The sequence below is a fragment of the Phyllobates terribilis genome, unplaced genomic scaffold, assembly GCF_046119375.1.
Source record: "Phyllobates terribilis strain yellow unplaced genomic scaffold, ASM4611937v1 Scaffold_1__5_contigs__length_1240528914, whole genome shotgun sequence".
NCBI classification, from domain to species: domain Eukaryota; kingdom Metazoa; phylum Chordata; class Amphibia; order Anura; family Dendrobatidae; genus Phyllobates; species Phyllobates terribilis.
The window spans coordinates 170990311-171003847 of record NW_027362761.1 but is presented as its reverse complement, the minus strand read 5'-3'; the positions used below and the strand labels follow the sequence as shown (position 1 = coordinate 171003847).

Sequence of the window (13537 nt, the reverse complement as noted above, 5' to 3'; positions counted from 1 at the left end):
CCTCACCCCCTAATCCTGGTATGTGTTGTACCCCTCACCCCCCAATCCTGGTATGCGTGGTACCCCTCACCCCCAATCCTGGTATATGTGGTACCCCTCACCCCCCAATCCTGATATATGCATGGTCCCCTCACCCCACAATCCTTTTATGTGTGGCCCCCTCATCCCTTTCACACTGTACACACATACAAAAAAAAATAAACAGTTATACTCACCTTTCTTCTCTGTACTCCAGCGCTGCTGCGTCTTCTTCTGCAGGAGGCCGAAGTGTGTAAATGTGTCTTCAGTAAAATGGCGCCGGATAGCGCAATGCGCATGCGCCGATCCGACACCTTCACTCTGCCCCCGGTCTCCAGCGAAGAGAGGCGCCATGGCAACGCTCCTCCTGGTCAGGTAAGTGTCTAAGTATGGCGCCAGAGATCGCGGTATGCGTTCAGTGTCTACGCATACCGCGATCTACGGCGTCATATACTCCTCTTACCTGTAACGGCTGGATGCCTGTTTCTGTCTGGAGCCAGACTGCTCGTCGCGCATGCGCAGTCTATCGAGGCTTCAGACAGAGACACACGCATCCCCGGTTATATTATAGATATATATATATATACATTTATATATATATATATATATACATATATATATATATATATATTCCCCACCCATGTATGCCAATACATACACTCCCTGACAGAAGTTATATCGCTTTATCCATGTTATGTAAATAAAAGCTTATAACCTGACGTTAAATTCATCCATTGGTTTTATAAATTACTCTTTTGAAAGCTGAAACCCTCCCAAAATTTGATTTAGGTTAAGAAAATAAATTGGTATCAATGCTGAAATCTTGATCATTTAATGAACACAGAATGGTCAGATTTTGGCAAGACAAAAGTTTTGTCGCCCACAGAAAGTAATGTGATATTCAAGCAAATAATTATCTTAAAATATAAATATATGTTGCATAACATTGGTGAATGAAGTTGTGGTGCTATTAGAGTCATATTTAATATTTTGTGTGACTTTCATGAGCTTAAAGGACTGCATCCATGCAGTTCAACAATGATTCATACAATTTCTTAATGAAGTCATCAGGAATAGCAAAGAATGCAGTCTTACATGCCTCTCAGATTTCATCTAGATTCTTTGGTTTTGTCTTCCAAGCTTCCCCTTTCATCCTACCCCAAACATGCTCAATGATGTTCATGTCTGGTGACTGGGCTGGCCAGTCCTTGAGCACCTTGATTTTTTTTGCCTGGAAGAACTTTGTTGTAGAGATGGATGTATGAGATGGAGCACCATACTGCTGCAGAATTTAACCCCTTTTATGATTTGGAATGTAAGAGGTAGCTAATACTTCTTGATATTTTAGGCTATTGATATTGCCTTCCACCTTGCAAATGTTTCGCACACATCCATACTGAATGTAACCCCAGACCATGATCTTTCCACCACCAAATTTAACTGTTTTCTGGGTGTATTTTGGATCCATATGGGCTCCAGTAGGTCTCCTGCAGTATTTGCGGTGGCTGTGGTGTAATTCTACTGAAGATTCATCAGGGAAATCCACCTTCTGCCACTTTTCCAGCGTCCATCTGTTTAGCAGGCTGTGGGACTTTGCAAATGCCACACGGTTTTTTATTTGCCTTTTGTTTAGTGCTGGCTTCTGGGCACTGATTCGACCATGGAGGCCATTTCGAGACAGAATCCTACAAACTGTTCTAGTTGACACAGGGACTTGAGGTGATCAGGCCTGTTGGAGCTCTGTTGCAGAGGAAGAGGGGCTTGCTTTGGATTTTCTAATCAACAAACGTTCCTCCTGAGCAGTTGTCTTGCGGGGTCTGCCGGACCTGGGCTTGTCAAACACATCTCCAGTCTCTTCAAATCTTTTTTTAATTCTTTGTACTTGATGCTGAGACACATTAAAGGTGCCAGCTACTTCTGCAGTGGATCTGGTCTTCAGCCTCTTGATAATCAAGGCTTTGCTCGCAAGGTGGATTTTTGGCATGTTGTCAGAGCTCAAGTTGCAGTTCAAGTGAAGGTCTGGGGTGTGCTGGATTTCTTTTTATACACACCCACTAATTAACCGATCATTTACTGAGCACTGGTGAGGATGTAAACTAGGATTGGGTGCATTATATGACCAGGCAACAAAGCTTTTGTCTTGCCAAAATCTGCCCATTCTGTGTTCATTAAATGATCAATATTTCAGCATTGATGCCAATTTATTTTCTTAAACTAAACCAAATTTGGGACGGTTTCAGCTTTCAAAAGAGTAATTTAAAAAACTAATGGATGAATTTAGCGTCAGGTTATAAGCTTTTATTTATATAACATGGATAAGCGACATAACTTCTGTCAGGGAGTGTAATGCATATCCTTGTGAAATTTCCAAACTAAACATCACAGTGGAAATGACCATCAACATCATAGACACATGATAGACCTAGTGATGGAGCAGGGGGCCAAGCCAATCAGTTCTTGGTTCTATGGTCTAAATCTGCAGCCAGAACTGTTGTCTCTGTAACTTTCTAACTTTCAGAGCAATTTCTTGCCATTGTGACCGCACACAAAAAGTATTTAACGGTAACGCATATGAAGAGCAAATTTGTTTAGTGACAAATTAGATAGCATAATTGATTTAGCACAAGAGAAATAAATGAATAGGGAGTGGAAGCATGGTTGTAAACCAGCCCTGGACTTTGAGGGGCTGATTTGTATTGCTTGCAATTTTCTTCAGATCCTAAGAATATATCTCACCCATGTGAGACGGGTATACAGTTTGTTCTGTCTGGATGAATATTCCTCTTGTCTATGAGTCATAGAATATGTATTATTACATCTTCCACCCTGCAGATTTATGCTAAAAAGTATCATAGTGTCTCTGGCTGCTCAAGTGTGACATGAATAGAAGCCATAATTCTTTCAGCAGGTAATATAAAAGATTTTTTTTACTCGATAGTGCTGATAGAGCTATATCTCTCTAGTGTCACGGCAGTTTGAGATTCTGATGGCAACATATTGTTTACGGGTCAGTGACTTTGTCTAAAACAGTAGCTTGGAACAGAATAGCAGAGGTTAATTAAGTATGTCTATCAACTTGGACAGATATAGATGTTTCCTCTCACAGCATTGCCAGCATCTGCAATGATTCCAGCTAGTGTCTCGCCTGTGCTTTGCTTTTTATACCACAGTACGTGCTTCAGTTTAAGAAGAATCTACCAGTTTCCATATAGCTTCCTTATGTGTTTTGTGCTATAGGCTAGCAATTCTGCAATTTGCATTGCTTTTGATTTTCAGTTGTATCCTATTAAAATATGTAAATCGGTACCAGCTGTTTTTTGTAATTTATTCTTGATAAGACATTATTGCAGTGTCATAGAGTGCATATTGTTGACCATGTGCCCTTGACTTTGGCTCTGCTGTCAAGTTGTTAGAAGAGGAAATGTCACAAAGATAGACCACTTTGTATAAGAGGATGTATGAAATGCCCTTATAAAGCATGAGTTTTGCGTAGCCAGCTTTCCTGGAAGTAATTAATGGTGATGTTAAAGGCTTGTCATAGGATAGGGCACTAATATCAGATTGGTGTACACCCTGTCATTCCGCTGTTCCCGGTGCAGGCAGCAGCCAGATGTGATAAGTAGCGAAGCGGAAAAGCACAGCTCCGTGACCTGCATAGTGGCTGCAACGTGGTACTACAGATTCACCCCTAGTTATTTGATTAGGGGTGTATGTGCAGTATCTGACCACCCTTGACCACTATGCAGTTGACAGAGCTGTGCTATGCATCAGCGCAACTGATCACATCCGCCACCTGCACAGCCCGAACAGCTGATAGCTGGGGTTGTCGTACCCCTACTGATCCAATATTGATGATCTATCCGAACGATAAGCTATCAATATTGAAAGTACGGACAACCCCTTTAAGTTGTAACATCCTTTGTGCACTGTAAAGAAGCCAACATAAGCAATACAGATGTTATTATCACTTATTATTTAATAGACATCGCAAATCTTAAATGGAATATATAATTAAAAAAAAGAAAATGTTTCTAAAAAATGAACGTTTTACTATTTAATCTGAGAGCAGTGTGATGTAAGTGCAGAGACCCTGATTCCAGTGATATGTTACTTAATAGGCTGCTTGTTATAGTTCCATAAAATCAGTGTTTTATTAACAGATTATCACTACTGACTAGGTGTCAATCAGTGGGTTGAGCGTGGTTATCTGCAGCATAGAAAACGGCAATTTTATGAAAACTACAGCATGCAGACATGCAAGTGAGACATCGCTTGAATTTAAGGTCTCTGTCTTGGAGACAGATTCGCTTTAAAAATTTTATTTTTATATATTTTTTTCATACTAGAAAATACAAAAAAAATGGTAGTTTCTACTTTTAAACACTAGTTGAAACAGCTGCAAACATTTGCCATCAATACCGATTATAATGCTAGGTAGCATTATGACTGCTGAAATTGTGCGCAGAAGCTGATCGCATGAGTCTGATGTCACTCCTCCCCTTCTGGGTATTTGCTGAAGGAGTGGAGGAGGAAGAAGTTTAGGATCACAATGGAGAGCCATTTTATTGGTGATTACACTGTGATGTTGATGTGTGGACAGGGTCACTGTTAGTGCCCAACCTTTTCTTACTGTCGCAACCCTTGTCTGCCCAAACAGTTGTTGACAATCAATGAAATCGCTGGTGCTTACCCTGTTTGCTCCTCTGTGCGTTTGCGGCTGACAATACCTGTAATGCCAAACACCATTAGGTACTGATGGCAGAGGTAAATTACAGCTCAATCTACAAAAAAATGGCTCCAGGCTCCACTTACAGATGTACGCATGGCAGGGAGTGTGCACAACTGGTGCAGCCACTGAATATGAGATAGGGTTGGGTCAAATACTCTTGCATTTGCTGTGTTTAAAGGGAATCTGCCAGCAGGTTTTTGCGATCTCATCTGAGAGCAGCCTGATGTAGGCAAAGAGACCCTGAATCCAATGAGGTATCACTTAAGATTACTGGGTGCAGCCGTACTCATGCAATCAGAGTTTTTAGATTTAGCAATGAAGCAGAGCTGAGAAAGCTAACCCCGCCCACACCAAGCTCTGTATATACAATGTCCATAGACAGTGATCTGCCTATCACAGGAGGGGGCGTGTCAGACCAGTGCTCAGACACAGCAATGATAAGCTCCTTGTGCTAAAACAATCATTGTAAGCAAACAAACCTCAGAGCTTGATAAGAGAGGCAGAGACATCACTAAAATCTGTGTCTAACACCTACAGCATGCTGTCTTCAGATTACATAGCAAAAACCTGCGGACAGATTCCCTTTAAGTTTTGTGCTCTGACACATTGCACACAAGCAAATACAAATGGCTGCTCTCAATGGCTGAATAAAAAAATAAAACATTATACCTGTAAATTTTATACTCTTACAAATAATCGTAATTTGTAATCATTAGTAAAAAAAAATTGATAGGTCCTTTTTACAGGTAGAATATCAGGTAGAAAATTGGTGTCAAATCAATATCCAAGTTCGTGAAGGGGATCTTGAAGTAAGAGAAAACATACCTTAAATTTTAAAAACTCGGGGGAAAACATACTTATGTTCACATGCAAATAAGAGTACTGAGAGTGGGGCTGTACGGTCCAAAGCACCCTTCCTCCCACAGTTTCTCCTTTCTGTTCCCCTGGCTGCATTGATTGACATGAGGTAGCTATGGAAGCTGTTGGAGGAAGAGTGTTTTGGAGCACAGCCTCGCCCCGCACCAAGCACCTCATTTGGATATGAATATGAAAAATGTTTTCTCCAAAATGATTTAACAGGGTTTTAAGCTGTATTCACTTTGTTACTGATTTTGAGTTAGATGCCAGCAACAAGACCATTGGTTATACCACTTCTGGTGTAAGTTGCTGGCGGACAAAACCAATAATGGAGGACATGATAGCAAATTCACTTGTGCCATGTTTGGTCATTTTATATTCCGGAAGTTGTGGATTCTGTTTCTATCTCCTGACAGAATCCAAACATTCCCAAACAATATATATAAATGGATATTTTATATTCCATTGACATGCTGCAGAAAAAAAACAAGTTTATTATTAATTATTATAGTGAGATTTATTCCATGGCGCTTTACATGTGAAAAAGGAGGTATACATAGCAAAAGCAATTACAATAATCTTGTACAAAAACGAGTCGCCAACTGGTACAGGAGGAGAGAGGACCCTGCCAGTGAGAGAGAGAGGACAGTCTACACAGTTTATTCTTTAGTGCAGGTTCTGTGCTGAAAACTATTGGAATACCTATATTAAATTTCAACAGATCTAATCTACGTGCAGGCTTGTAGCGGACTTGTAAGATTCAGTTAAGGATTTGCCTTCATAGTTTGCAGCGGATTTGCCTCCTATGTGAATATAGCCTAATAGTAAGGTTGATCCTGCAGCAGCTTCTGCAGGAGAAATGTGGCTGCTAGTAGCTTTCCTGTCTATAGCAGGTGATGCCTGTACATTATGCAAGCAGAAAAATAAAACTTGTCGAACATCAAAATCATTGAGTGTATCTAAAATGTGTCAGCCTGTGAGAATCTTCTGACCCAGTTTGTATGGATTCTAATTGCACTTTTTCGAGAAATATTTTTTTTTTCAACATTTAGTACTTTTGACATTTGGCAAGGTTTTTTTGTTTGCATATTTGGATTCTGACCTGAAGTGTGGTCCGTGCACTACTATATTATTAAATTAAAAAGTCAAATGATCACCCCTTCCATTGCCCACACACTAAAGTCAGCTAAATTGCTGAATGTAGTGGTACCTGCCGACCATCTGATGCTTGCTTGACAAGAGATAGCTGTCAGCAGCACGAGCATTTAACTGACTCTTATCTGCAGTGTGTGCATCTTAAGGTCGCATATTCAGTATTTGATCAGTATTTGTAAGCCAATACCAGAAATGGAGCAATCAGAGGAAAAGTATAATAGAAACATGTGCATCACTTCTGCATTTTCTACCCACTCCTGGTTTTGGCTTACAAATACTGATGTAAGATACTGACTAAATACTGAACATGTGAACGTGGCCTAAGGCTTCATCTTTGCTATTTTGTGCATTATCAGTTTTTTACTTACCAACTATCAACTTAGTCTTTTCTCTTTTTGTAGATGAAAAGCAATGAGAACTGTCTTCCAGGACACAACACAGGCTTCCAATATAGGATGCACTCTTACTACTCACCATACATTGGGTTGACTATGACCACAACTGCTTGTGTCCAACCGATCTTTAGTTTTGAGGAAAACCTATCCTTCCCTGAGGTGAAAGGAAGTGGTAAGTCTAGTTGTGTTACATGAAATTTTACTGACCATGTGCAGTGTTTGTATTGTTGCTAGTGCCACTGTAATGATTTCCAGATCCTTTGCACAGTTAACTTATATGGTAATGACGCGCCCCCTGGGCCATATTCTTTAAGGGGAATATCCGGAGCCGGATCAGATGGGAGTTGTAGTCTTCCGAGTGGCTGTGACCCGGTCCGTGCCCAGGGTGTCAAACTCAGTTGTATGTGGCAGTCCTACAGATGTTAATAAGTTCTTAATGTCGACTACGCCACCCGTTGTATTGCGGTCACTATGGCCGCCGCTGCAGCAGGGTCCGCTGAGGCTGATGGAGTAGGTGCAGCTTTTGATGGTATAACCCCCAACGGGTGGGGTATAGCCTCAGGGGGTCAGGTGCAGAGGATGGGGGTTGTGGTGGTGCAGCATAGGTGTTAAATGAAGACAGAGTCGGGTTATGCAGTTTAGGGAATTTACTCACTGCTGATGTTCCGGTCACTCCAGCTTCAAGTGACCTCCCGAGCCGTGCTGCATCCACCAGGTCCTGGATCCAGCCAACCCCCAAGCGAGTCCGGAGCGTGACCCTGAGCTCCCCTTCTGTCCTTTCTCTGGCCGTCCCCACTAGTGATCCACCCAGGTCCAGCTCCCTCGGGCCTTCTGTTGGGAGACCCTTGGCCTTGGGTTCCCTGACCCTCCACGTGGTATGCCTTCGGGGTGGATGTGGTGAGTGGCCGTGGCAGACGCTGCCCACGGCCTCCGGTCTCTGGCTGGGGTGTGTTTTTGCCCCCACCAGCTTGGGTTCCGGTACCCTGATGCCGACTCTTCACCCGTGGATTGGATTTGGGGTCTCAGAGTCCTCTCTTCTGTTTCCCCCTCTGGGTCTCTCTTGCTTTCTCCTCTCTCTCTCTCTGGGGCTGCTCTGCTACTCCGCTTCTTACTCTGACAGACTGACTGACTGCAGAGGCTGACTGACCCCTCCTCTACAGCAGACTGACCCTGTTCTTTGATGGTGCCCACCTTATATACACCCTCTATGTGTGAGCTCAGGTGACCAGCACCCAATGAGCTCCTATCTTTACCCAGGCTGCTCCCCCTATCTGCCCCTACACTACTTGGGATGTACCACCCCCCTCCCACTCCAGCCAGGAACAGACTCGGTCGTACCTGCACATTTCTAAGTGGGAGCACCGTCGGTCTGCTCCTCGGAAATGGGATGTATGTAGTGCATGCAGCCTACCGAGCTCAGTTCCACACTCCATCCTTACCCGGGAGTGGAATATCACACCTCTGGGTTGAGGTGCAATACCCCTGTAGCAGCCGAATCCTCAGGGTGCTACATTCCCCCCTGGTAAATCACAGCACGTCCTCGGGCTGTAAGACATAACACCAAAAACATACAAATTTTTGCATAAACATATAAAACATATAAAACATTATATATATATATATATCAATATAAAACATTCTCGTCGCCTCTGGCTCCTCCTCCGGTCACTGTGCAACGTGTGACCGGGTAAAGTGCGACAGTCTCTCTGGAAAACTGGTTTTCCTATAAAACCGGTAGGGGGCGCTTTAGGACGCGCAACTATATACAAGGATATGGCCGCTCTCAGTCCTCGGCCAGGTATTAGGGAGGAATGACCGCTCTCAGTCCTCGGTCAGTGGAATTAAGGGAAATACGGGTAACAGTTCACACATGCTGGTCCCAACGGGGACTATATTAGCAACAGCAACAGTTTCAGTTTCAGTTTCAGTTTCAGTTCACGGTTTCAGTTTACTGTGCCCCGACGGGCAACTATATACAGCTTCTGCTTCGCTGTCCTTAGCGACGGCGTCCTCCTGCTCTTGCTTTTTGGTTACCTTTGGCTCTAGTTTCAGACCCGTCCGGGTCCTCTTGTTCTTCCTCCTCACACCGCAGCTCTTCCTCCGTCAGGCGATGCACATGGAGGGCGTAGGGACCTTTGGCACACTTGTGCCGGGTGAAGGTGACCTCGTCCCCGATGTAAAGGTCACGACCTCTGTGTCCCTCCGGTAGGTGGGACTCAACGTCTCTCCTGGTTACGAAGACGTCACCTAGGGTGTGGTGGTCTCGGATGAAGCCCCACCCATGCTGCAGGTTAAACTTTATCACAGTCCCGGTGGTGCGGGGACTATGCGCTGCACGGGGGTCTCTCCTGGCCCGGCTCTTCTGCTCCACGCTCTTTACTTGAGCTTGCTGTTCCCGGACCCGCCTCTCTCTCCGCTCCCTCTCGAAGTCCTCGAGCTGTTGGCGGCAGCACTCAGCACGCTCCGCTGCAGCTGCCCGAGTCTCTTGAGTGAACCCCATAAGATCTTCTCCGGTGGGGTCCCACTCAAACTGCGCTTCCGCTAGCGGGGGCGAGATCCTCTTTACGGGCTTTGGAGCCGGGATCAGGGGTTCATCCAGTGGTCTCTCTCTCCGGAGTCGGGGATGGTGGAACTCCGGTGGCCATATAAATGGCTGCCCATCCGGGCACGTATGCTGGGCGTACAGGTCCTCTCCCAGATGCGGCACTCTTGGTCTTATGGGCGCGGTGGTGTTAGCGCCCGGGTTGCCCGGGCCTTGCGGCCAGGCCTGAGGTATCTGGAAGGTAAAGGGCACCGTAAGGACGGCGGCGCCCTGGGCTACTTGGCCCTGCGACCAGGCCGGGGGCTCCGCGGAGGTAGGGGGCGCTGTTGGTATTGCGGCGCCCGGGGGTACTAGGCCTTGCGACCAGGCTGGTGGTACTTCCTGCTTGGTCACGCTCGGGGTCGAGGCGTGTGACATCACAGGGGTCGCGGCTCCCGTTTGAGGCCTAGTCTGCGGCGGTGACGTTGCAGCGACGGGCACGGTAGGATAGACTTCGGGCTCTGCGACGGGGAGCTGGGGCAGGTGCGCGGTTTCCCGGTTTGGGGTATAGACGTCCCCTTTACCTGCCTCCACTCGTTCGGCTCCCTTCTCGGCGCCGTCTCCAGCCTTCAATCCTCCCGCGCCATCCTCAGAGGCGGTCTGTCTCCTCATCTCGGGTGGCGTGCTCCGCTGACGAGTCTCGGTCTTCTGGGCCATCTCACGGCTCCACTCCGCCAACGTCTCTCGCTGCACCCGGGCCATCCTCCTTGCGAGGCCCTCCAGAGCGGTCTGTGCACACTCCCGGTCTCGGGGGAGCTGTGCTAGGACCTCCACTAGGCCTAGTGGGGTCGTTGTTCCCAGCAGGCTCCTGACCAACGGGTCGGTGCTGCTCTGCTCTCCTACAGTCGTCTCCAGCAGGCTCCTGGCCAGCGGGCCGGTGCTGCTCTGCTTTCTCGCCATCTCCGGGTAAGCTCCTCCGATACTCTTCTCCAGGCTTCTTGCCTCCGGGTGCGCTCGCTCTAGACTGCTCCAGGCGGCACCCATCTTTGTTCTCTCCTCTCGTCTCCTCCCACCTCGAGGGCGGTCCCGGGGCCACTTGGTGACTGTCAGCTCCAGGGGCTGTTCTTTCACGCTGACAGACACCTCTAGCATCACAGTCTCTGTTGGTGGGGGCGGTTTCCACTTTTGGCGCCATTTTCGGTCCTGGCCCACGATGGGAGGTGGCCTCTCGCCACCCTCTGGCACGCCCATAATGGCGTCCGCTCTTCCAAGGCGGGAAACCTTTGGAAATGGCGGGAATCGCTTCCCAGTGGCGGGAAACTCTGCAGATGGCGGGAAAACGTTGTTAATGGCGGACAACCGGCTGGAATCGACTGGTGATGGGGTCCGATGGCGGGGACCCTCCGGAACCGGCAGGAGACTTCTTTTTGAGGTAAACTCATTCTTTTCTTCAGGCACGCAGTACCCGGTTGTTGCGGGCACGTAATCCTGCCGACTACGCCAAAGTTGACGCGCCCCCTGGGCCATATTCTTTAAGGGGAATATCCGGAGCCGGATCAGATGGGAGTTGTAGTCTTCCGAGTGGCTGTGACCCGGTCCGTGCCCAGGGTGTCAAACTCAGTTGTATGTGGCAGTCCTACAGATGTTAATAAGTTCTTAATGTCGACTATGCCACCCGTTGTATTGCGGTCACTATGGCCGCCGCTGCAGCAGGGTCCGCTGAGGCTGATGGAGTAGGTGCAGCTTTTGATGGTATAACCCCCAACGGGTGGGGTATAGCCTCAGGGGGTCAGGTGCAGAGGATGGGGGTTGTGGTGGTGCAGCATAGGTGTTAAATGAAGACAGAGTCGGGTTATGCAGTTTAGGGAATTTACTCACTGCTGATGTTCCGGTCACTCCAGCTTCAAGTGACCTCCCGAGCCGTGCTGCATCCACCAGGTCCTGGATCCAGCCAACCCCCAAGCGAGTCCGGAGCGTGACCCTGAGCTCCCCTTCTGTCCTTTCTCTGGCCGTCCCCACTAGTGATCCACCCAGGTCCAGCTCCCTCGGGCCTTCTGTTGGGAGACCCTTGGCCTTGGGTTCCCTGACCCTCCACGTGGTATGCCTTCGGGGTGGATGTGGTGGGTGGCCGTGGCAGACGCTGCCCACGGCCTCCGGTCTCTGGCTGGGGTGTGTTTTTGCCCCCACCAGCTTGGGTTCCGGTACCCTGATGCTGACTCTTCACCCGTGGATTGGATTTGGGGTCTCAGAGTCCTCTCTTCTGTTTCCCCCTCTGGGTCTCTCTTGCTTTCTCCTCTCTCTCTCTGGGGCTGCTCTGCTCCTCCGCTTCTTACTCTGACAGACTGACTGACTGCAGAGGCTGACTGACCCCTCCTCTACAGCAGACTGACCCTGTTCTTTGATGGTGCCCACCTTATATACACCCTCTATGTGTGAGCTCAGGTGACCAGCACCCAATGAGCTCCTATCTTTACCCAGGCTGCTCCCCCTATCTGCCCCTACACTACTTGGGATGTACCACCCCCCTCCCACTCCAGCCAGGAACAGACTCGGTCGTACCTGCACATTTCTAAGTGGGAGTACCGTCGGTCTGCTCCTCGGAAATGGGATGTATGTAGTGCATGCAGCCTACCGAGCTCAGTTCCACACTCCATCCTTACCCGGGAGTGGAATATCACACCTCTGGGTTGAGGTGCAATACCCCTGTAGCAGCCGAATCCTCAGGGTGCTACATTCCCCCCTGGTAAATCACAGCACGTCCTCGGGCTGTAAGACATAACACCAAAAACATACAAATTTTTGCATAAACATATAAAACATATAAAACATTATATATATATATATCAATATAAAACATTCTCGTCGCCTCTGGCTCCTCCTCCGGTCACTGTGCAACGTGTGACCGGGTAAAGTGCGACAGTCTCTCTGGAAAACTGGTTTTCCTATAAAACCGGTAGGGGGCGCTTTAGGACGCGCAACTATATACAAGGATATGGCCGCTCTCAGTCCTCGGCCAGGTATTAGGGAGGAATGACCGCTCTCAGTCCTCGGTCAGTGGAATTAAGGGAAATACGGGTAACAGTTCACACATGCTGGTCCCAACGGGGACTATATTAGCAACAGCAACAGTTTCAGTTTCAGTTTCAGTTTCAGTTCACGGTTTCAGTTTACTGTGCCCCGACGGGCAACTATATACAGCTTCTGCTTCGCTGTCCTTAGCGACGGCGTCCTCCTGCTCTTGCTTTTTGGTTACCTTTGGCTCTAGTTTCAGACCCGTCCGGGTCCTCTTGTTCTTCCTCCTCACACCGCAGCTCTTCCTCCGTCAGGCGATGCACATGGAGGGCGTAGGGACCTTTGGCACACTTGTGCCGGGTGAAGGTGACCTCGTCCCCGATGTAAAGGTCACGACCTCTGTGTCCCTCCGGTAGGTGGGACTCAACGTCTCTCCTGGTTACGAAGACGTCACCTAGGGTGTGGTGGTCTCGGATGAAGCCCCACCCATGCTACAGGTTAAACTTTATCACAGTCCCGGTGGTGCGGGGACTATGCGCTGCACGGGGGTCTCTCCTGGCCCGGCTCTTCTGCTCCACGCTCTTTACTTGAGCTTGCTGTTCCCGGACCCGCCTCTCTCTCCGCTCCCTCTCGAAGTCCTCGAGCTGTTGGCGGCAGCACTCAGCACGCTCCGCTGCAGCTGCCCGAGTCTCTTGAGTGAACCCCATAAGATCTTCTCCGGTGGGGTCCCACTCAAACTGCGCTTCCGCTAGCGGGGGCGAGATCCTCTTTACGGGCTTTGGAGCCGGGATCAGGGGTTCATCCAGTGGTCTCTCTCTCCGGAGTCGGGGATGGTGGAACTCCGGTGGC

At 48.0% G+C, this 13537-nt stretch overlaps 1 protein-coding gene across 1 annotated transcript in view; it reads left to right on the top strand.

The window, feature by feature from the left end:
- Positions 1–13537, top strand: part of LOC141173935 (doublesex- and mab-3-related transcription factor 1B-like) — a 288419-nt gene that overhangs the window by 124139 nt on the left and 150743 nt on the right. Inside the window, exon 5 of the mRNA XM_073658877.1 lies at positions 7162–7327. Coding sequence (XP_073514978.1) covers positions 7162–7327 — 166 coding nt within the window. The remainder of the gene's footprint in view (positions 1–7161; positions 7328–13537) is intronic.